This window comes from Pipistrellus kuhlii, unplaced genomic scaffold (assembly GCF_014108245.1).
Source record: "Pipistrellus kuhlii isolate mPipKuh1 unplaced genomic scaffold, mPipKuh1.p scaffold_m20_p_6, whole genome shotgun sequence".
Classification (NCBI taxonomy): Eukaryota; Metazoa; Chordata; class Mammalia; order Chiroptera; family Vespertilionidae; genus Pipistrellus; species Pipistrellus kuhlii.
The window spans coordinates 19,199,198-19,221,494 of NW_023425562.1; the positions used below are offsets into that span (position 1 = coordinate 19,199,198).

A 22,297-nucleotide genomic window follows, 5' to 3' on the forward strand; every position below is an offset into this window, starting at 1 on the left:
GGGGGAACTACACTTCCCAGCAGGCAGTGCGACTTAACGCCCTCCGGCCCTCGGCTGACTGCCCCCCCCCGCCCCCGGGCGCCGGAGCACCACGCATGCGCACCGCGAGCCGGCGCCATGTTGGGTCAGTTTGAAAGCCCGCGCGGGCGTCGAGCTCCGCTGTGACGGCGGAGGAGGATGCTGCGAGCGAGCGGAGCCTGAGGCGCGGGCGGCGCGGTGGCCGACAGGGATGCTCTGTTGCGTCTCCCGCCGGGCGACAGGCCTGGGTGTTCGGCGGGCAGTTGTACGAAGTGTGCGTTTTTATTTCTCTCTAGTGGTCTGGACCTTTGTCGGCGAGTTCGGCCCGATAAAGCGGGGCCGGGGTTTCGGGGGGCGTCCGGTCCTCTGACAGCCCGAGGGGGAGGCTCCGGGGCGGGTGGCGGGGAGGGAGGGAGGGGAAAAAGACGCCTCTTGCGGGAGGGCGCTCGCTGAGAGTCCCTGCGGGAGAGGGACCGTTTTAGGGGGAGGATCGCGGATCCGGACCGAGGGTACCCGACGTGGGTCGCGGGGAGTCGAGGTGTCGATGGGAGTGGGGGTGCGGGGTGGGGGCTTGGCTCTGGGGGCCATCACCCCGAGGGTTTCGGGTGCTCCTCGTCCGCTCCCGAGGCGCTGGTTCTCTCGCCTGAAGGATGATGGTCTCGGAGCAGCCGTGCCGGGTCGCGGGGATCCCCAGGGAAGGGCGCCCCCGGGACGCGGGCGGGGGCGGTTGGAGCCCAACGCCCGGAGGAGACGGGGTGCCCCGGGGCGGGGGCGCCGGCCCTCCCGCCGCCGGCTCACATGCTCTCTTTTGCTCCATCAGAGCCGGCCCGGAGCCGTCATTCCTAAGAGTTGTTCATTGATGGTGAGCTGTTCCCATTGGTTACTTAATACGGAACCTTGTGATTTCGAAATCAAAGGTGGTGGACTTCCCCCCCCCCCCCCCCATTCGTTTCACATTCCGTTCGGGATGATGGGCTTCCGTATCGATGCAGATACGAACGGGTGTTCATGGAAGAAAGAGTAAGATGTTCGGGATCTGCTTCCAAATATTCCTGGGGGGAGAAGTGGGAGGTCAACGGAAGTGTGGGTCTGCCGGGAATTGTTTGAAAGCAGAATGATAGCTGCAAAGGGGATTGTTAAATGCTTCCCCCACACACACACACTTTTGTTTACTTTTGTAAACTTTCCGCAATGATAGTTCTGTGGTCGATTTTTGTTTATTTTTTTGCCTCCGGAGAATTAAAAGTTAATTGCCCACGTACTGAGGACCACAATCCATCAACGGTGCCTTTTAGGGTTTTGTTTTTGTAAAATTAAAACAGGTAACTTGTGTTCGAATAAGGGAGAAAACGTTTGGTCAGGTTTTATTATTCAGGCAATATTAACGAGAAAATGGAAGCATCTTTGGGGACTGAAGGGTCCTGGGTTCGATTCAGGTCAAGAGCATGTACCTTGGTTGCGAGCATATCCCCAGTAGGGGGTGTGCAAGAGGCAGCTGATCGATGACTCTTTCTCATCGATGTTTCTAACTCTGTATCTCTCTCCCTTCCTCTCTGTACAAAATCAATAAAAATATATTTAAAAAATGAAAGAAAACGGAAGCATCTTTAGGAAGTAGGGCGAAGAAAAGGCAAAAAACCTATCATCTGGCCGAAACCAGTTTGGCTCAGTGGATAGAGCTTCCTGTCCCAGGTTCGTTCGATTCAGGTCAAGGGCATGTACCTTGGTTGCCAGCACGCACCCAGTAGGGGATGGGGGGAGGGGGGGAAATGCAGGAGGCAGCAGATATTTCTCTCTCATTGATGTTTCTAACTCTATCCCTCTCAATTCCTCTCTGTAAAAAATCAATAAAATATATTTTTTAAATAATATTTTTTAAAAACCTGTCACCTGGTACTGCACGTCTTGGTTACTAGCATACAGATTCCAGGCCTGCAATTGCATAATAAAAACATCGTCTTCATGGTGAGCTGTGTGCTCTCTACCTAAAGTCTTGTCTCCTTCGGACACCATGTATTTGACCCCTTTACCCCACTCCTATTCCCTTCCCCTCAGGTACCCATACTGTTGTCTGTGTCTGAGTTTCTGTTGTTTTCTGTTTTATAGCCCACATGTGAGTGATGAAATCCTACGGTTCTTGTCCCTTTCTGTCTGACTTCCTTTGCTTCGCATGATACTCTCGCCATCGACCCATGTTGCAAATGGCGCATTCCATCCTTTCTGCAGCTGAGCGGTATTTCATTGTATCCATAGCAGACACCCACCGAGGGACCCTTAGGTTGTTCCATGTCTTTGCTGCCGGGACTAGCTGCCTGGCCATTGGTTAGTGTTACACCAGCGTCACCGCATTCGGGGAAAGCAGAGGCTAAGCATTGTGTTCTGTTGCTGCTTCCACGCACTGCTTTCAGCTCTTGCAAAGGCAGTGACACGGTTGAAGGTTGGGTGGAGGATGTTTTACTCTGTCTTTAGCCAAAAGTTAAACATACTAACTTTATAATATTATAGCATGTATTAAGTTCTAGACATGAAAGTTTTATTTTCAGTACAGAAAATCCATTGATTTAATTTTTAAAAGAATGTCACATTGTGCACTGAAGTAGTGCCTGTTCATTTTGTTATTTCTTAGGGCTTCAAATATAAATCTTGTTATTGTTAGGAATTCTGCTAATTTTAATGATGCAAAAGCAGTAAAATGAATACATTAAGTAAGTTTTCTAATTAAGTCTCCTTTAAAAGAGAGGTAGTCTGAATCTGCTTAATATAAGAATTGAATATAGTAAGGATAGTACCAAAAATGAAGGTCAGAAAATGATTATTAACTAGACGCCCGGTGTACAGTTCTTTGACCTGGCCTAGGCCCTCTCACAATCCAGGGTCCCACCAGTGCACAATTGGGTCAGGGAGGGACCCCATCTGCAGGAACCCTGCCACAAGCTAACCTACTGATTGGCGTGTCTGCCCCCTAGTGGTCAGTGCCCATCATAGCTAACAGTCGACCGGTTGCTTAGGCTTTTATTTAGATAGATGTTTTAGGAAAAGAGCATTTTGCACTCCATTGTGAAGGAGTTGGCTTAAGTTACATATTGGCATTTACAACATTCTCCACTGTTCCTTCTTGTTTTTAATACATCATTTGATGCATTTAAAATTTATTGAGGACCTACTATCTGTAGTGCATGGTGGTAGGCTTATGAATTGAGAAGTATTATGTATAAAGGAATGTTAAGTATTGTGATGTCATAGAATATATTACCATAAGAAAATACTATGCAAATCAGTTGTTTGGGGATGTATAAAGAAAGTGAGTTCCCTTTCCTTGGTACTTTTTATTCATGTTCTCAGATAATCTTTATATATATAATTCCAGGCACATAGAAAGTACTTAATAATTGTTTTCTAAACAAATGATGAAGGAATTCACAATAACTAAAATAAAAATCTATAATATGTATTGCCTTTAAAGGATTTATAGATAATGCATTTTATTCTTTAAAGAAAATTATGAAAAAGTTTACATATAGAATAATTTCTCTGTATATGGCAATTATTCCTTTTGGAACCTTAACCTTTTGTTTTTGTATTACAGTGGTTTCTAAGAAAAATGAACATAAATAACCCATTTTGAGGAAGGCATGGCAAAACCAAATACAAAGCACAGAGTTTGTTCTCGGGAATCGTCAGTATCTTCTCTGTTAGCAAACTGCAGCCTCAGTGGTAGTAATTTCTCTAATCCTGATATCACTGTTCAGTATAAGGATAAACTGTACAGTTCTGCATCTCAGGCTCTACAGGCCTATATTGATGATTTTGATCGAAGCCAGATGTATCCTGGTGTAAGCACTGGAAAGATTAACATTGATAAATGTCCTGCTAATATGCCAGAATTCTCCAACTATATTTATCAACCAAACCATGGTATGCTTTTATTATTTGTTTTCTTTTTGTCTACTGATTTAAATCACTTGAAATCCAGATGCTTCTTTTTTTATTCTTTTGGGGTAAAAATTACTTTTATAATGTTGAGATCTGACTGTATTTCTTAAAAGATGTTTACTTATCTGGTACTCAGGAATTTTCAGCTAAGATCCCCTTGCTACCTTGGAGTGGAAGCTCCTGAATTACAGCAGGTGGCTGATCCTAAATCCTTAAGCCGTTTATTATAGCATTGCGAAAAAAGTGTTGACTTGGTGGTGTTAGTTTTCATTTAATAGCTTAATGACTTTAAGTGAGTCTCAGCCTTTCTTAGTTTATACTTGTTTCTATGCAATTGATTGCAAAGGATTATATTAGTCTTCCTGATTTGTATTCTATGGAACAGTAATATTCACACTACATTGAGTTTTTCCTTCATAAGGCTTTTATGAAGACAAATTTGGAATATGAGTCTGTTGATAACCAGTTACTGAGCACTTATTAGCCCTAGTATGGAAAAAGTTTGCATTCAAATCTTAGAAGGATATGGGCACTATTCCAGAAGAGAATTAGAACAGCTATTTGCTATCGCAGAGTTAGTAAAGAAAACAAATTATTTCCCACCTAATTTATTTACAAACATTTCCAAATCCTGTGTTGCAGCCAGTATTGAGTGACCAATATTAATGTGAGTGTGTCAGTGGATTGCGTATGTCTAGATGAAAAAAACTGAAGGAACAGTAAATTAAAGAACATGGAAAAAATCAAGAGGTTGTAGAGATAAGGGTAGAAATTAGTTAAATGGATATGTGAGGGAGAAAAAGCACATTCTATTTCGTCAACCTATCCTGTTTATTCTTTTAATCAACTTTATTGAAGATCATGGGGAAGTGGCAAAAATGGTTCTTTAATTCTTTTTTTCTTAAATTCTTAATTCTCATTTACTGTTGAATATTTTGAAGTGTTTTTATATGCGATATGGGAAGATAAACAGAAGTATGCTTTGTTTTTCAGCTTTCGAAAAATTTGATCACAAAGAAGGCTCCTTGTCCTTATCTTCTAGAAGACGGACTATTAATGACATAGATTCCATTAGCCTAACAACTGATGATCTGTTAAGACTTCCAGCAGATGGATCATTTCCTTTTACTTGTGTTGGACCAGGTCATCAAATTACCAAGAAAACCAAGAAATGCATTGGAAGACGGAGTTTATCGGACACTGAAAAGAATCAAAATTTTCAAGAACCCTGCATTGCCAGGAGCAAGGATTACTTAGTTACTCCTGTTGTACATACAAATATAAATGGAAAGCAGTGTCATAAGCTAAAAAACTTAAAACTTGTGAATAAGACGACTAAATGCATTTCTGATCCATCTTTTTTTAAGAAATCATCTTTCAAGGACAGTTCAGAACGAGATCTTGAAAAGAATTACCCACGATGGCTCACTGGCCATAAATCTGACCTTAATGTTTCAGGGATAACTAGTATACCTGACTTCAAATATCCAGTCTGGCTCCACAATCATGACTTGCTACCTGACACAAATAGTCAAAGTACTTATAAAGTATTTAAAAACGAGCAGTGTTCCCCAAGACATAGTTATCAGGCACAAAGAACTTCTCGACCTATGAATAAATTAGATTGTTTTGAATATTCTTATGAACCTTCAAATATTTCAGATTTCTTGAGTAGTGGTCAAGGATTTGGTAATGAATATAAATGTGATTCTGAGCATAGCCAATGTCAATGTGAGAATCCACTTCCAGGACAATCCAAAAAGCCATTCAATGGTAATTGTTTTTTGTTTTTAATAATCAGAGAAAATGCTGTAAATCTTACCTAATATCTAGGAGCTTTTTTTTTTAAATTTTTTTTTTTTACAGAGAGGAAGAGAGAGGGATAGAGACTTAGAAACATCGATGAGAGAGAAACATTGACCAGCTGCCTCTTGCACACCCCCCACCGGGGATGTGCCCGCAACCAAGGTACATGTCCTTGACCGAAATCGAACCTGGGACCCTTCAGTCTGCAGACCGATGCTCCATCCACTGAGCCAAGCCGGTTTTGGCAATATCTAGGAGCTTTTATGCTACATTCTTAATGTATTGATCAGATTGTATATACCGTATTTTCCAGTGTATAAGATGACTTTTGAAACGAAAAAAAGTCAACCGGGCTTTTTCAGTGGTCTGAATTCAGGTCTCAGCAGAGGGAACAGAGAAAAGAGGACGGATAGAAAGCACCTCACTTGGAAATCTAGGATGGCACTATACCACTGCCCTAGCAGGCTTTTTACTAGAACACAGTATAGCTTCTGGTACAGAACATATATAATTTGCATGCATAAAAAGCCTGCTCACATTGGCCAGAGTCAGAGAAGCGGTCTATTAAAAAAAGAACTGCTGTTGCCTTGGAAGTGGGGGGTAGTCTTATACAGCGAATATAGGCCTAAACCTATGTTTTAACTGTAAAATTAGGGGGTCGTCTTATACGCCGGAAAATGCGGTATTTTGAACTCTTATGTTTTTCATTTTAAGTAGCATTTTATAACTAGAAAATATCTACTTTTATTTGTTTGAAATGTAACATTTTGACATAATTTGCTATTAAAGATGTGTAGAGGGTATCTCCAAAAAATGTATACACACTTTAATAACTGGTAGCTCAATTTTGAAAATGAACCGTATTATAAAAAACACTGCCTTTACATTTATTCAAAGTGTGTGTATACATTTTGGGGGACACCCTGTATATATTCCAACTTATCTGAATCCTTGTTGCTTTATGAGATTTTGCAATGCTTTGCATTTACTTTTTTCTTAATTAATGTAGTCTTTTAAAATAGGTGACAAAATTGAATTACTTATCCTGAAGGCCAAGAAAAATCTAGAGCATTGTACTAAGTTACCGAAGTCTATGAAACAGGATGATAGTCCTTGTTCATTGGATAAACTGGAAGCAGAAAGATCGTGGGAAAATGTTCCTGTTACTTTGTAAGTATGTTATTAATGGAAAAGTCATCTAAGGTGACTAGTTTTCCATATGAAAAATGTATGAACATCTATTGTAATTTATTTTTATATAACTAGCAATGGTAATAACATGGTAATTCTGTAGAAAATAGTGTTCAGTGTTGCTTTGCTTGATATTTTTTATTTGTTACAAGATTGTGGGTTATGTAACAGGTACATTATGTAACATTTGTTTTTATTTCATGTTCCTTCTGTTGCACTATAAAATATTGATATATGTTTACTATGAGGAATTAGAACCAAAAGCAACTATTTTGTAGTAAGAGGAGGGCTATGGAAGTTTTATTACTTTCTTTCTACTATATTCTCTACATATATTAAGAGTTATCCATTTCTTTTCATTTACATTTTACTTTCTCTTTCAGTTATTTTCCTTAAATGATAGTTCATTTTTTAATCTAGTTGTATAAATTTTTATAATTCCTAAGATTATTTTCATTTGTATATTTAATGTTTCAATTATATATTGTAGTTTCTCAGAATAATTTAAGAAGTGTTCACCTAGATAACTGTGAATGTGAACTTAGAGTAAGGATTAATTTAGATAGGAAATATTTTTTTAGTGATATTATTATATCTAGACTTATTAAAAATGCATTCTTGGTAACCCTATATCCTGCCTTAGTTTCTGATATTTATTATATTCAGTTGTCTAGACTTTCATTTTGCCATAGATGGAGTTAATTAGTTAATTAGAGGCCCAGTGCACTAAATTCGTGCAGGGCGGGTGGGAGGCTGTATATCTCAGCCCAGCCTGTACCCTTTCCAATCTGGGATCCCTCTCATAATCCAGGACTGCTGGCTCCCAACTGCTCATCTGCCTGCCTGCCTGATTGTCCATAACCACTTGTGCCTACCCAGCCTGATCACCCCTAACCACTCCTCTGTCAGCCTGATTGATGCCTAATTGCCCTCCCCTGCCGGCCTGGTCACCCCTAACTGCCCTCCCTGCCAGCCTGGTCGCACCCAACTGCCTTCTCCTATAGGCCTGGTCCCCCCAACTGTTCTTCCCTGCAAGCCTGGGTTCCCCCACAGCTGCCCTCCCCTGCCAGCCTCATCACCTCTGACTGCTCTTCCCTGCTGGTCTGGTCTCCCCAACTGTCTTCCCCTGCATGCCCAGGTCCCCCCAAACTGCTCTCCCCTGCAGGCCTGGTCCAACTGCCCTCCCCTGCAGGCCTGGTCACCACTAACTGCCCTCCCTTGCAGGCCTGGTCCCCCCTAACTGCTCTCTCCTGCAGGCCTGGGTCCCTCCCAGGTGCCCTTCCCTGCAGGCCCGGTTGCCCCCAACTTTCCTTCTCTGCCAGCCTGGTTATGCCTAACTGCCCGCCCCTGCAGGCTTGATCATCCCCAAGTGCCCTCCCCTATTGGCCATCTTGTGGTGGCCATCTTGTGTCCACATGGGGGCAGCCATCTTGTGAGTTGGAGTGATGGTCAATTTGTATATTACTCTTTTATTAGATAGGATGGATCCTTTTTTGGTTACTTCTCAACTGAATGTCTTTATTTTTATTTATTTATTTTTAAATATGTGCACTGACTACAATACTGGTTTGAAATTCCAGCTCTGTCAGTTCTTACCTGAGATCTTGTACAAGTTTTGTTTACTTTGTATAATTCTACTTTATACAAGGTCTTGTACAAATTCTTTTGCTTTGGCGTTTTTGTGTGAGGATTCAATTGATTAGAAAAGAAATAAAAGCCGAAACCGGTTTGGCTCAGTGGTGGAGCGTCGGACTGCGGTCTGAGGGGTCCCGGGTTCGATTCCGGTCAGGGGTATGTACCTAGGTTGCGGGCACATCCCCGGTGGGGAGTGTGCAGGAGGCAGCTGGTTGATGTTTCTCTCTCATCGAGGTTTCTAGCTCTCTATCTCTCTCCATTCCTCTCTGTAAAATATCAATAAAATATATTTTTTTTTTAAAAAGAAAAGAAATAAAAGATACTTAAGTCAGGACATGGTAATCTCATAAATTGTAATTTGGTGATTATTCAAAATACTTTTTTTGTTTGTTTGTTTAGTTTCTTTTTCAACTAGAGGCCAATGCACGAAATTTGAGCAAGGGTCTTGTCCCTCACAGCCCCAGCTTCATCTGGAAGGACATTGGCTGTCCGGTCTAATTAGCATGTTATGCTTTTATTATTATAGATTGTTGGTTCAATAATATTTTTTAAATGAGTTAGTAGCTCTAATTTTTAAATTTATCTTTATTTCTTTTTTTGAAATATATATTTATTGATTTCAGAGAGGGAGATGTAGAAACATGAATGATGAGAGAGAATCATTAATTGGTTACCTTGCACGCCCCCTACTGGGGATTGAACCCGCAACCTGGGCATGTGCCCTTGACTGGAATTGAACCCAGAACCCTTCAGTTTGCAGGCTGGCACCCTATCTATTGAGCCAGACCAGCTAGGACTATCTTTATTTCTTAATTTCTCTATCAGTTGTTCTGTGTATTTGTAGAGTACCATAGCTGCAATACTTTGCTTTCACTTGGAACCCAAATGGATGAGCAAATAATATCAGAGGTATTTAAGGTATTAAAAATTTTAATGTCATTTATAGTTAAATAATATAACTTCTGGCTAATATAATTATTATTATCAGTTGTTTGGCCCAGTATTTTGTATACAGTAGTTGATGTTTAGAAGATTGGGTTCAGCTGAAACCAGTGTGGCTCAGTGGATAGAGTGTCGGCTTGTGGACTGAAGGGTCCCAGGTTCGATTCCAGTCAAGGGCATGTTACCTTGGTTGCAGACACATCCCCAGTAGGGGGTGTGCAAGAGGCAGCTGGTTGATGTTTCTCCTCATTGATGTTTCTAGCTCTCTGTTCTTCTTCTCCCTTCCTCTCTGTAAAAAATGAATAAAATATATTTAAAAAAGAAGAAGATAGGGTTTATATAGTGATGGGTATCCTATCTAATAAAAACGTAATATGCAAATTGACTATCACTCCAGCACACAAGATGGCTGCCCCCATGTGGTCAAAGATGGCTGCTTCCATGTGGACACCAAATGGCCAGCAGGGGAAGGCAGTTGGGAGGGAACAGGTCTGCAAGGGAGAGCAGTTGTAGGCGATCAGGCCAGGGGGGGGGGGGGGGGGGGCAGTTAGGGGTGACCAGGCCTGCAGAGTAAGGCAGTTAAGGGTAATCGGGCTGGAAGGGGAGGAGTTATACATCAATCAGGCTGGCAGGGTAGGAGTTATACATCAATCAGGCTGGCAGGGGAGGAGTTATACATCAATTAGGCTGGAAAGGGAGTAGTTAGGCATCAATCAGGCTGACAGGTGAGTGGTTGGGGGGTGATCAGGCTGGTAGGCAAAAGCGGTTAGGGGCAATCAGGAAAGCAAGCAGTTGGGAGCCAGCAGTCCTGGATTGTGAGAGGGATGTCCAACTGCCAAGTAGGATTGGACCTAAATGGGCAGTCAGACATCCCTTGAGGGGTCCCAGATTGGAGAGGGTGCAGGCTGCACAAATTTCATGCACTGGGCCTCTAGTGTTTATATATAAAATTAATGATGGATTGTTAGATGAAGGAATAGACCCAGACTTAGTATGACATTGGACAAATTATTATCTGTAAAAAAAAAAATTGGCCCTAGCCAAAACCAGTTTGGCCCAGTGGATAGAGCGTCGACCTGCAGACTGGAGGGTCCCGGGTTCGATTCTGGTCAAAGGCATGTACCTTGGTTGCAGGCACATCCCCAGTGGGGGGTGTGCAGGAGGCAGCTGATCCATGTTTCTCTCATCGATGTTTCTAATTCTCCCTCTCCCTTCCTTTCTGTAAAAAATCAATAAAATACATATTTTTAAAAAATTGGCCCTAGGTGGTTTGGCTCAGTGGATAGAGCGTCACCCTGTGGACTGAAGGGTCCCATTTCAATTCTGGTGAAGGGCACATGCCCAGGTTTTGGGCTCGATTCCCAGTGGGAATCTGGTCAAAGTCATGTACCTTGGTCGCGGGCACATCCCCAGTGGGGGGTGTGCAGGAGGCAGCCAATTAATTATTCTCTCTCATCATTGATGTTTCTATTTCCCTTTCTCTCTGAAATCAATAAAAAAGTATTTTTTAAAAAATTGAACTGAATGTACTCAAAATAATTAGCAAGGAACATCAATTTGAATCATATCTATAACAGTTATTTCTTTTTTTTAATATATTTTTATTGATTTTTTTTACAGAGAGGAAGGAAGAGGGACAGAGAGTTTAGAAACATCTATTAGCTGCCTTCTGCACGACCTCCACTGGGATGTGCCCGCAACCAAGGTACATGCCCTTGACTGGAATCAAACCCGGGACCCCTCAGTCCGCAGGCCGACACTCTATCCACTGATATAAACTGGTTAGGGCTATAACAGTTATTTCTTGGTCACCATTTATATTTAAATGATAACCATTCAATTATACAATGCATAATTTTTATAAATTGGGAACTTAATTGCTATCTTGTCTCTTAAACCCTATATAGTAAGTCTCCTGTTCCTATTAACTCTGATGACAGTCCTCAACAAGCTTCAAGGACAAAATATGCTAAAAGTTTCTTAGAGGACATTTTAAATGATGATGATCAGGTGGGTGAAGTTAAATCTTTTTAACTTATTAAAAGACTAGAGGCCCAGTGCATGAATTAAAAGACTAGAAGCCCAGTGCATGAACACTCATGCACTGGAGGGCAGTCCCTCAGCCTGGCCTGCCTCCTCTCACAGTCTGGGAGCCCTCAGGCGCAGGAGGTGACCCAGCAATCAGGGGAAGGCAACGCCCCATCACAACTCTACTGCCACTGCTGGCAGCTCAATCTGCAACCCTTGGCCGGCCCTGGTTATCTGAGCCTCGGGCAGCCCTGGGTGGCTGGGCAGCACCATCCGAGGCTTGCCTGCACCTCGGGCGACCATGGGCAGCTGGGGGGCTAAAAGGACTGGGGGACTCTAGAGGCAGGCATGTGGAGTGGCAGGGCCTGCCTGGGGCGTGGAAAACCAATATTCTGTGTGTCAAATATATTTTAAAATGTGTAGAGAATACTATTTTAAATTATAGTTCTTGCTCACCTGATAATCAGTTCCATTTATACATCTGAAAAGAGCAGGTTGACTTACCTGCACTCTGGGGATGTTTTAGTTCTAAAAATCTTTTATTTTTTTAAATTAAAAAAAAAATCTTTATTGTTCAGATTGTTATAGTTGTTCTTTTTCCTCTCTTGGATGGTTAATTGATCATCTGTTTTAACCTTAGAGCTATACTTTGTCTGGAGGAAAACATCATGGTCCTGTTGAAGCCCTGAAACAAATGTTGTTTAATCTTCAAGCCGTACAAGAAAGTTTTAATCAGAATAAAACTATGGAGCCAAAAGGAGAGCTTAAACAAGTAAGCACAAACTTGATTTATGAATTGGGATCTGTGAAGGGATAAGATTTCTTTCTAGATCCTCTTTAGTTTGACCTCTAGTTTCATGTTAATAAGCAAGTCACATAACACATGTTGTACAGTTGGATGATTCTTTTTTTTCTTCCCATAAACTTATTCACATTGAATATTATTAGATTTCTGCAGTTGTACATCCATGAATAGATTGTTTTATTTAGTTTATGGTTATAAATACACCATCTTATTTATTTATTTATTTATTTATTTTTTTTTTTTTTTTTTTTTTTTTTTTTAGTATTTTATTTTATTTATTTTTTTTCTGCCATTTTTTTTTAAATTAATTTATTTATTTATTTTTACATATTTTAATGATTTTTTTTGCCCCCCTCCCTCCCTCCCCCATAGCCCCTCCCTCCCCATAGTTTTATGTCCATTGGTTGTACTTATATGCATGTATACAAGTCCTTCGGTTGATCTATTATCTCCCCCAGATCCTCCTCCCCTCCCCGCTGTAATTTGACAATCTGCTTGTTGCTTTACTGTCTCTATATCTATCTTTTGGTTCATCAGTTTATAATGCTCTTTATTATCCACAAATGAGTGAGGTCATGTGGTGTTTCTCTTTCATTGATTGGCTTATTTCACTCAGCATGATGTTCTCCAATTCCATCCAGGTTGCTGCAAATGATGAGAATTCCTTCTTCTTTATGGCAGCATAGTATTCCATTGTGTAGATGTACCATAGTTTTTTGATCCAATCATCTGCTGACGGGCACCTAGGCTGTTTCCAAATTCTGGCTATTGTAGATTGTGCTGCTATGAACATAGGGGTGCATATATCCTTTCTGATTGTATAAATACACCATCTTATTTAGATATGATGATATCACAACATGGTATGAACGGATTGTAAAAGTTGTTTTTTAATTCCCTACAAAATTATTCTGTGAACTCCAACTTGTATTTATAAATCGGGGAGATTAGAAAACCTTTTTTTTTTTTTTAATCCTCACCTGAGGACCTTTTCATTGATTTTTAGAGAAAAAGAGAGATGAACATTAATGTGAGAGAAATATTGATTGGTTGCTGCACCTGCCCCACTGACCAGTAAGTAGGTTATCTTCTGATGGGGTCCAGCTGATGGTGACTGAGCGAGATAGGCTGTACATGCCCTGGAGCCCTGCCGTGGTCCCTCCCAGGCTGGCCAACCTCCTGTGTTCCTCCCTGCCCTGATCATGCACTGGTGGGGGTCCCTCGGCCTAGCCTATGCTCCCTCATAATCTGGGACTCCCTTGAGGATGTCAGGAAGCTCGTTTCGTTTCAGCCCAATCCCACAGGCCAAGGGACCCTACTGGTACACAAATCTGTGCACCAGGCCTCTAGTTAATAAAATAATTGCCCTAGTAATAAAAACATCAAAAAACTTAAATAGTAATACTTAAATTATTTAAACATTAAAATAAGTAATAAAAGTTTTTTAATATTGTTTTGATAAGATTATTAGTAGAGCTTTCTGAAATTCAGTTTTCATTACAAATGAGTAGATTAATTCTTGGGAACTATCACAGCCTGCTCTTTGGAGTTTTATTTCTTAATTTTTCTCTTTCCATTCTAATGACCATAACATTAACATAAAATGTGTAATTTATTTTTCTTCTCCTTTTAAACATTATTGAGACAAGACCGAGTTCATTATAAAGTCATAATTTCAGCCGAAGCCAGTTTGGCTCAGTGGTGGAGCGTTGGTCTGCGGACTGCAGGGTCCCAGGTTCGATTCCGGTCAAGGGCATGTACCTTGGTTGCAGGCACATCCCCGGTGGGGGGTGTGCAAGAGGCAACTGGTCGATGTTTCTCTCTCATCGACATTTCTACTCTCTATCTCTCTCCTTTTCTCTCTGTTAATCAATAAAATATATTTAAAAATAAATAAAGTCATAATTTCAAACCACAATTTTATTTTTTTATTGGACATAATTTAAAAGCACACTTTAGGACAATTAAAAGATGAATCTAAATATAGTTATATTATTTTTACAATAAAGAGAAAATATATGTAATACTTTATTGAAAAATGTTTGCTAGAATTATTTCTTCATAAAGTTTTTTGTACTGTTTTTTTAAGTCACATATTAAATAGCATTTATGTTTATAATTATATAGTATTTTCAGTATTTTGTTACATTTGGTCTTTTTAATAATAGGTTTCAGATGATGATTTCTCTAAATCACAATCGAAGGAAGGTATAGTTCCTATTACTAAGTCACTTCAAAAGTAAGTATTCTCTAACAACTTATGAATATCTTATGGGTACAAATCTATTTTAGCCATCTCTTAGATTGAAATCAGAAGGTTACAGGATGGAATTAAGTAGTTACAAGGATATTAAACTTCTTGGTACATATTGTTTAATCTTGAAGTTTTCTCTTAATCCTGTATTTTTCCCTATTTAAAATATTCTTAGGACCTAATGAGATAATTTTAGACACCTAAAATATAATGATGTGAATGGCCTTAATTGATGCTTTTTTCTTTCTGAACAATAGCAACAATTTTAACATGTATTGGTGTGGATGTCCTGGAAAAAAAACTTGATCATGACATGTATTTTCATATATTCCATCTAGAAGAAATATAATAATCATAAATAATTCATTATTTGACCTTTATCCACAAAAAACTAAAGTAGATATAATATGGATATAAAGATAATCCAAATGCCCTAAAGGTGTTAATCCACCTATTTTCTTTTTAAAAAATATATTTTATTGATTTTTTTTTACAGAGAGGAAAGGAGAGGGAGAGGGAGCTAGAAACATCGATGAGAGAGAAACATCTATCAGCTGCCTTTTGCACACCCCCTACTGGGGATGTGCCCGCAACCAAGGTACATGCCCTTGCCCAGAATCGAACCTGGGACCTTTCAGTCTGCAGGCCAACGCTCTATCCACTGAGCCAAACCAGTTTATTTTTTAAAGGTATAAAACAAAAGTACATAGGACTAAAAAGGAACCAGTTATGAAAATATTAAAATAAATTGCTAATTACATTTAAAATACAGGTAAGTTAAAATTCATTTTGTAATAACATAATTAATATGTAGGCCTTTTACATCGCTTGAATAAAAGCATTAAATTATGTCATGGTTTTTTACTTAGTTCACATGTTGATCAGCAAACAATTAGAGAAAAAAAATATTGGAAAGCATTGATTTCTGGGTCACCAGTAACACCTCACTGTTCACTGAATAAACAACTAGGCTTAAAGCTGTCTAGTGGTTGACCAGTTATGTCACATGAAATTTGGATGTAGACAGGTAACATATGTTCTAACAGTTGGTATGATACCTATTGAAATTTGAAACTATCATATAACTATTATAATTTTGAGGTAATGATGAGTTTAAATGATTTTGATACTCCTGTAATGATTATAATGTGACATGAAAATATCTCCAATTTTTGTGGCATATGAAGTCACAGATTTGGTCTGTTGCTTATATGCATAATGGAAAGAAATACTCATTTATAGGTGGAATTTAGTGAAAATAAAGATGAGGATATTTTTTCTCTATCCATTTTCATAGGCCCTTTAAATTAAAGGGGTTTGGCCATTGGGGTTGTAAGATAAGACTCTAGTCACTTGCCTTTTTCTTTCACTTGAATCACAAGAGAAAATATTACACCTGAAAAGAAAAAGGAAGATAATTCCCAAATATATTTGTAAATTATCTTTTTTTTCTCATATCTGTATGCTTCTAGGAAGAAAATAATTCTTTAGGTAGAGAGATGTACTATAGGATGTAGAAATGATAGGGTCTAGTTAATTTTTACCTCTGATTGCTTAGTAACTTTAATTACTGTCATTTAGTTAAAGCAAATGAGACTCTCAAAAATTAACTGAAGTTGCCAAGGGTAGCAGAATCCAATTTCTTCTTTTATCTATCCCATATAATAAAAGGCAAATATGCAAATTTTCCCCTCAACCAGGAGTTTGGCCTGTAGGCAGGCCTGCCAACTGGCCATGTCCCCTCCCCCTGGCCAGGCTGGCTGAACCCCAATCATGCACGAATTCATGCACCAGACCTCTAATATATCTAATATTAAAACCCTAATATGCAAATCGACTGAACAGTCGAATGACCAGTTGCTATGATGTGCATTGACCACCAGGGGTTAGACACTCAATGCAGGAGCTGCCCCCCCCCCCCCCCCCCCCCCCCTGGTCATCAGTGTGCATCCCTCAGGGGGAGCACCGCTCAGCCAGAAGTCAGAAGTCGGGCTCACAATTGGTGAGCACAGTGGTGGTGGCAGGAGCTTCTCCCGCCTCTGCTATAGGCAGGCAGTAAGGAGCAAGGGTTTCGCATTATGAGAGCCCCAGACTGCAAGAGGAATGTCTGACTGCCGGCTTAAGCCTGATCCCTGGGGGGAGTGGCCTAAGCCAGCAAGTGGACATCCCCCAAGGGTCCCAGACTGGAAGAGGGTGCAGGCTGGGCTGAAGGACTCCTCACACAATTTTTGTGCACCAGGCCTCTAGTATGTGTATATGTGTGTCTGTGTGTGTGTGTATGTGTATGTATATGTATATGTGTATATATATATATGTATGTGTGTGTGTGTGTGTGTAATGTACAAATTGTTTCTGAGGGAGTTTGACTGGGAGACTCAGTTTGATCACTCGCTATGACATGTGCTGACCACCAGGGTGCAGCGCAAAACAAAGGAAGGCCCCAGTCAGCACCTAGCAGCTGGGGAAGGGAGGCCCTAGCTGGGAGCCAGAAGGAAGTACTTCTGATCAGCCCTGATCTCTAGCCAGGTCAAGGGACTCTCCCTGTGCACAAATTTCATGCACTAGGCCTCTAGTTGATTATATTTGAGTAGTCTAAGAAAGAGACACTTGCTTGAAATACATATAATGCAGTAATTAACACTAATAGTTTCCTCCATCTCTTTATCCTGGGTAAAGTAGAAGGTTTATTTAATTTAATATACACTTGTTGAGCCTGTGTTAAAGACCGTAGAATAGGTTGTTATAGTAACCACCTTTAGCTCATCTTAGAAATTAACCGTTAGAGATACACGTTGTTATTTGTTTTTCTTGATCTCTTATTTATCAGAGATCTGAAATATGGTCGATTAATATGGTTGACATTTTCTGAAGGATAGGAGAGGGAAAACTGGAATAGTATTTTTAGAGGAAGATTGGAAAGTTAAAAGGCCTCTCTCTTCCTGGTTGTTTGAAGGAAAACAACTGAGTTTTCTCCACTGATACCTGACCTGTAATCTTAGCTTCATTTTAGCGAAAATCATGTTGTTAGTATAATACTACATTATTCAACAAAATTGTCATTTGTTTCCTCCATGCTCAATAAAAATTAGTTTTCCTCAGAACTAACTGATCCTTTAGTGTTCTTTTATTTTAGCAATCTTGAATGTACATGTAAAAGATAAACTATCCACATTGTTTCTGAAATGAAATACATTATTGTGAAAATTACTTGAAAAAAATGTTTTGTTACATGTGATAACCTATTGTTTCTTACTAAGCTTACTTGGAAAACTTTCAAAAAAAATCTTGGAATGTCAAAAATAATTTTTAAAAGTTTTTATAGAATTTTAGATGAATTATTTGTACCCTCAATTATTCAGTTATCAAGATTTTATAAAGAAAAAATTCTCAAAGTTTGATATGTTATTCTATAAATCCATTTTTCTTATTAACTTTGAAGTTAATAAACAATGTAATCACCATTTCTTGTTGTCTGCGTTGCCTATTCAGTCCTTAATATTGGTTTATAATGTGTTTTATACTTTTTAATGAAGGGCTTTGCACCATTTATCTCGCCTGAGGGACCTGGTTGATGATACCAGTGGGAAACAGTCACCGAAAATGTGAAGAGGAAAATAAAAGTTTAACCAATAAATAGTCACCACAAAAACAGAAATGTATTTTTTTTCCTATTGCTTAAAATGGCAGAAGAATGATAAGCCATACACTATTCTGATTGGTTCAATTATTATTTTAAAAACAAACTTGAAAGTGTCTGTAGGTTTTGTGACCTATCTTCATTTTATGCCAAAATGCCAGATGTGAACTGGAAGGACCTACACTATTCTATAGACTGACTTTGGCCTTCAGGTCAGCAAATATCTAATTCAAAGATGGATGATTTCCATTCTTGAAGCTCATGTGGACCTAACCTTCAGCATCCTCACCATTTTATCGTCTAGTTCTGGATTAAGAAATTCTTCCTGGTTTCTATTTAAAATATCTTAAGTGGAATAGACTTTCTGTTACTGTTAACATCCACTTTTAAGGAACTTAAAGGAATATAAAAATTCTTGTTGTGTATCTAATCCATATGGAAGTATGTTACTTTGAAGTTTTAAGATATGTTGTATTTGCAAATAACGTTAATAATAGAGGGGGTTCATTGTTAAAAGAAATATTGCTTTATGTTGTGTAATCCAAGAGAACTTTGTTTAATTAATGCTTTGATTTGATCCTTTAAAAGATAGTGGGGTTTTTTAAGTTTTATTTTAGGGAGAGAGGAAGAGAGGGAAACCAATTTGTTGTTTCACTTATTTATACATTCATTGATTGATTCTTATATGTGGTCTGACTGGGATCAAACCCACAACCTTGGTTATCAGGACAATGATATAATCAACTGAACTACCTGGCCAGACTTAAGATAATCTTGATATTACTTGACAGTTTACAAAACATTTTGTGGGAGGATATCTGAGAATTTGATATTTTGATATTAGATTATTTATCAGATTTTTAGTTTGGGAGTTAACTCAAATGAGTAGAAACTATGAGATCAGTGGACAACTGCTTTATGAAATTTTATAACTAAAGAAAATGAATATGGGAAATTGGAAAGCAATAAAGCTACTTTGTAAGAACTGAACTTTCTCTAAAGCAATCAGTAGTCTTTAAAGTTTGTCTCTACCTGGAAGTGAGCAGAGCTATATTCTTTACCACAAAACTAAGAATTTAAGTTATAAAGTGTGACTAACGAAGGATATGAAATTAAAGAATACCTATATATACAAATGCTACAAATTAACTCTCTACTCATTGGCAGCATCCTTGCCAAGTAGCTTTATTGTTAAATAGGAATTTCTAAATACATTAGGTCAGAATTTTTTAATTTCTCTAAATGTAAAGCTCTATCTATATAAAATCTTTGCTATAGAACTTACTTGTCAAAAATGTAGAGTGAACCCTGTCTCTTTTTTTTCTGGGCCAGTGAGCCAGTTGTCATAGTGTTCCTGTGCTCAGATTGAGAGTCTCTTGCCTCAGTAAGTTTGTTTGGTTTACTATGTGGAAGTACCTGCCAGGGACATGTTTTCTGATTATCTTACAGTCTTCTGCTTCTCAGCTAATAGTTTGCACCCAAACAGGCGTTACTTTGATGATTTAAAAATGTGGTTTAGCTCTTGCAGGTTTTAAGCAGGTGAACTTCAGGTGGATCTGAGCTGATCATGCTCCAGGCTTAGTGAAATCCACTCTTAGACAAATTCTGAAGAAGGCAGAGAAGATAGAGTCATCACATAATAAACTTCTAAATTATATAATATATGCTGATCAGACAGAGTATATACTTAGAAAGCATCTCCAAAAGGATTATGTGTAATGACCGAATGGCACTGGTTTGCTTACTGCCCTCATTTGCAATAAAATATCTTCAATACTATTGATAAATAAGATAAGCCTGCTATAAAATTTTATGTTATAACTAATATTTTTAAGAAACTTGATTATATTTAATGGAGTACATTTTTTGTTAAATATGGAAGTTAATCTACCTGAAAAGGGAATAAATTTATCAAAATTATTAATTTCAGCCTTTAAAAAATATTTAGGAGAGTCAACTAAGAAAAAAACTAAATGATAAGTGATAAGAAATTTAAGAATTGATTTATTACATGTTAAATATTTTAGTTTTTGTTGTTTTTGCTAATGCTCACTAAGGACATTCTTTCCATTGGTTTCTAGAGTGGAAGGGAAGGAGAGAGACAGAAACATTGATGTGAGAGAGAGACATAGAATGGTTGCTGCTCAACTAGGACCAGGGATCAAACTTGCAACCCAGTTACATGTCCTTGACTGGGCATCGAACCTGCAACCCTTTGGTCCAAGGGCTATTTGCTCTATCCACTGAACAATACCGGCCAGGGCTCTTTCAGTATTATAAAAAAGTTTTCTTTTGTTCATCGATTTTTAGAGAGAGAGAGATGTTGTGAGAGAAACATTGATTGGTTGCCTCCTGTATGCACCCCAACCAGGGATCAAACTCACAACGTAGGTATGTGCCCTGACCGGAAATCAAACCCACCATCTTTTGTTGTACAGGATGACACTACAATCAACTAAGTCACCTGGCCAAGGCTCAGTAATTTTTTAAAATATATTTTATTGATATTTTACAGAGAGGAGGAAGGGAAAGAGAGAGCTAGAAACGTCGATGAGAGAGAAACATAGACCAGCTGCGTCTTGCACACCCCCTACCGGGGATGTGCCCACAACCAATGCTCTACCACTGAGCCAAACCGGTTTCGGCCAAGGCTCAGTAATTTTTATTTTGAGATTTTCTGGGGGAAAGGGAGACTACAGTGTTGACTGCTGAATTGGGAATTAAAGCAGAAAATGAGAACAATTAGATTTTAAAAATTGTATTGGGAATATAAAATTTTATCTTTTTTCTCAGGTATATTAAAAATATTAAGTAGTAAGAAATTTAATAAGACATTAAAATTTTTGAAGATGAAACAAATTTAACCTAATTCCAAAGTTACTTGAGATCAAAGGATACAAGTATGATATATATGTGATGACAAAACTCAACTATATTTTTTCTGTTATCAGTAAGAACTTTACTTTTAATTATTTTCTGTGATAATTTATTTCAGCTTCATGGAGATTTCTGACCAAATTGAGGAACTCTCTCTTGGGTTTGTTTGAGTTAATTGTCTTCTTTTTTTATGTTATTTCTTGTTGAAATTCTATATGTGGATGTTTTTGGTGTTTTGTATTTAATGTTTATGATACTGTCTTGTTAAATTACATATAGGTATACCAAAATGTGCCTGAAGATGAATCAGGACAAGATTCCTTTCTCCTACCTGTATTTTGAATACATACAATTACTCATAGATTTGGATTATTGTTTTAAGTTTTCCTGTCACACTCTTCACTGTGTCTCAGAACCTATTTGATGGAAGTGCTGTTGTGAAGAAGTGAACTTGCCAAAAGGCACATGGCATGAAAGCAGACAAAAGAAATAATAGGCCAATAAAATTGGTAATTTCTTAAAAACTAAAGTTTCTTCAAATGTGGAAGGCGGTGTGTCATTCCATTCCTTCTATCAATTGGGAATTTCATACATGGGTCGTTGATGTTCGTTTTATTGTAGAAGACCAAAGAAACTCAAGCTACGCTTAGAGAATTGGAGTTACACAGCTTTATTACACCAGCGGTCTCAGAGGAGTCACCTCCAGAGTCTGAGCAAACCAATATGGTGAAAGCCCTTTTATCCCCTTTTGGTTTCTTTGTCCCCCAAATATGGATGGGGACTTTGGACCTTTCATGGGCTTTGCAAGAAGCCCTGTGGGTTGGGATGGGGGTCTTGAGGATCATATCTAAGGGCCTGGCCTGATGCCACAGCTGATAACCCTCCTCCGGGGGCAATATCATGGCTTATGGCCTCTGTAAAATGAGCATTTGGGTAACGGGTCTTGCAAGATCAGATTGTGGAGGAAAGTGACATAGTTTATCAAGAATGTACGTAAGGTTACTGCACAGATTCAGATTGCTGCCCCCAAACATCAGGGTTACTGGCATTAGCCTTTTTAGCCTTCTCTGTTTGGGGTGCAGTGTCTATCACAATGATTGGGACAAACCTAGGCCTAAACCTGAACACATTGTAGAGCAATAATTGTTAGATATTTTTCCTGTGATATTTG

General features: G+C 38.9%; 1 protein-coding gene across 3 annotated transcripts; it reads left to right on the plus strand.

Annotated features, from left to right (window-relative positions):
* The first annotated feature begins 110 nt into the window (after positions 1 to 110).
* Positions 111 to 21,655, plus strand: CUNH18orf54 (chromosome unknown C18orf54 homolog). Of its 3 annotated transcripts, XM_045574508.1 has the most exons (11): positions 111 to 292; positions 839 to 880; positions 1,611 to 1,710; positions 3,605 to 3,933; positions 4,945 to 5,724; positions 6,780 to 6,927; positions 11,433 to 11,535; positions 12,194 to 12,325; positions 14,527 to 14,597; positions 21,245 to 21,286; positions 21,406 to 21,655. In XM_045574508.1, exons 4-11 carry the CDS (start codon positions 3,651 to 3,653, stop codon positions 21,548 to 21,550), a joined length of 1,704 nt encoding a protein of 567 aa, XP_045430464.1. In that variant the 5' UTR covers positions 111 to 292; positions 839 to 880; positions 1,611 to 1,710; positions 3,605 to 3,650; the 3' UTR covers positions 21,551 to 21,655. The 3 variants fall into 3 exon arrangements, 2 of the variants coding, with proteins under 2 accessions (XP_045430464.1, XP_045430465.1); XR_006740290.1 differs by lacking the exons at positions 839 to 880; positions 1,611 to 1,710 and adding an exon at positions 18,146 to 18,690 and having other exon boundaries at positions 21,406 to 21,504; XM_045574509.1 differs by lacking the exons at positions 839 to 880; positions 1,611 to 1,710; positions 21,245 to 21,286; positions 21,406 to 21,655 and adding an exon at positions 18,146 to 20,524.
* The last annotated feature ends 642 nt before the right edge of the window (positions 21,656 to 22,297 follow it).

Coding starts and splice junctions, on each gene's coding strand:
- CUNH18orf54 (XM_045574508.1), top strand. CDS start 3,651: ATGGCAAAACCAAATACAAAGCACAGAGTTTGTTCTCGGGAATCGTCA. Junction 5,725..6,779: donor ATCCAAAAAGCCATTCAATG/GTAATTGTTTTT, acceptor CTTTTAAAATAG/GTGACAAAATTGAATTACTT. Junction 21,287..21,405: donor ATTGAGGAACTCTCTCTTGG/GTTTGTTTGAGT, acceptor AATTACATATAG/GTATACCAAAATGTGCCTGA.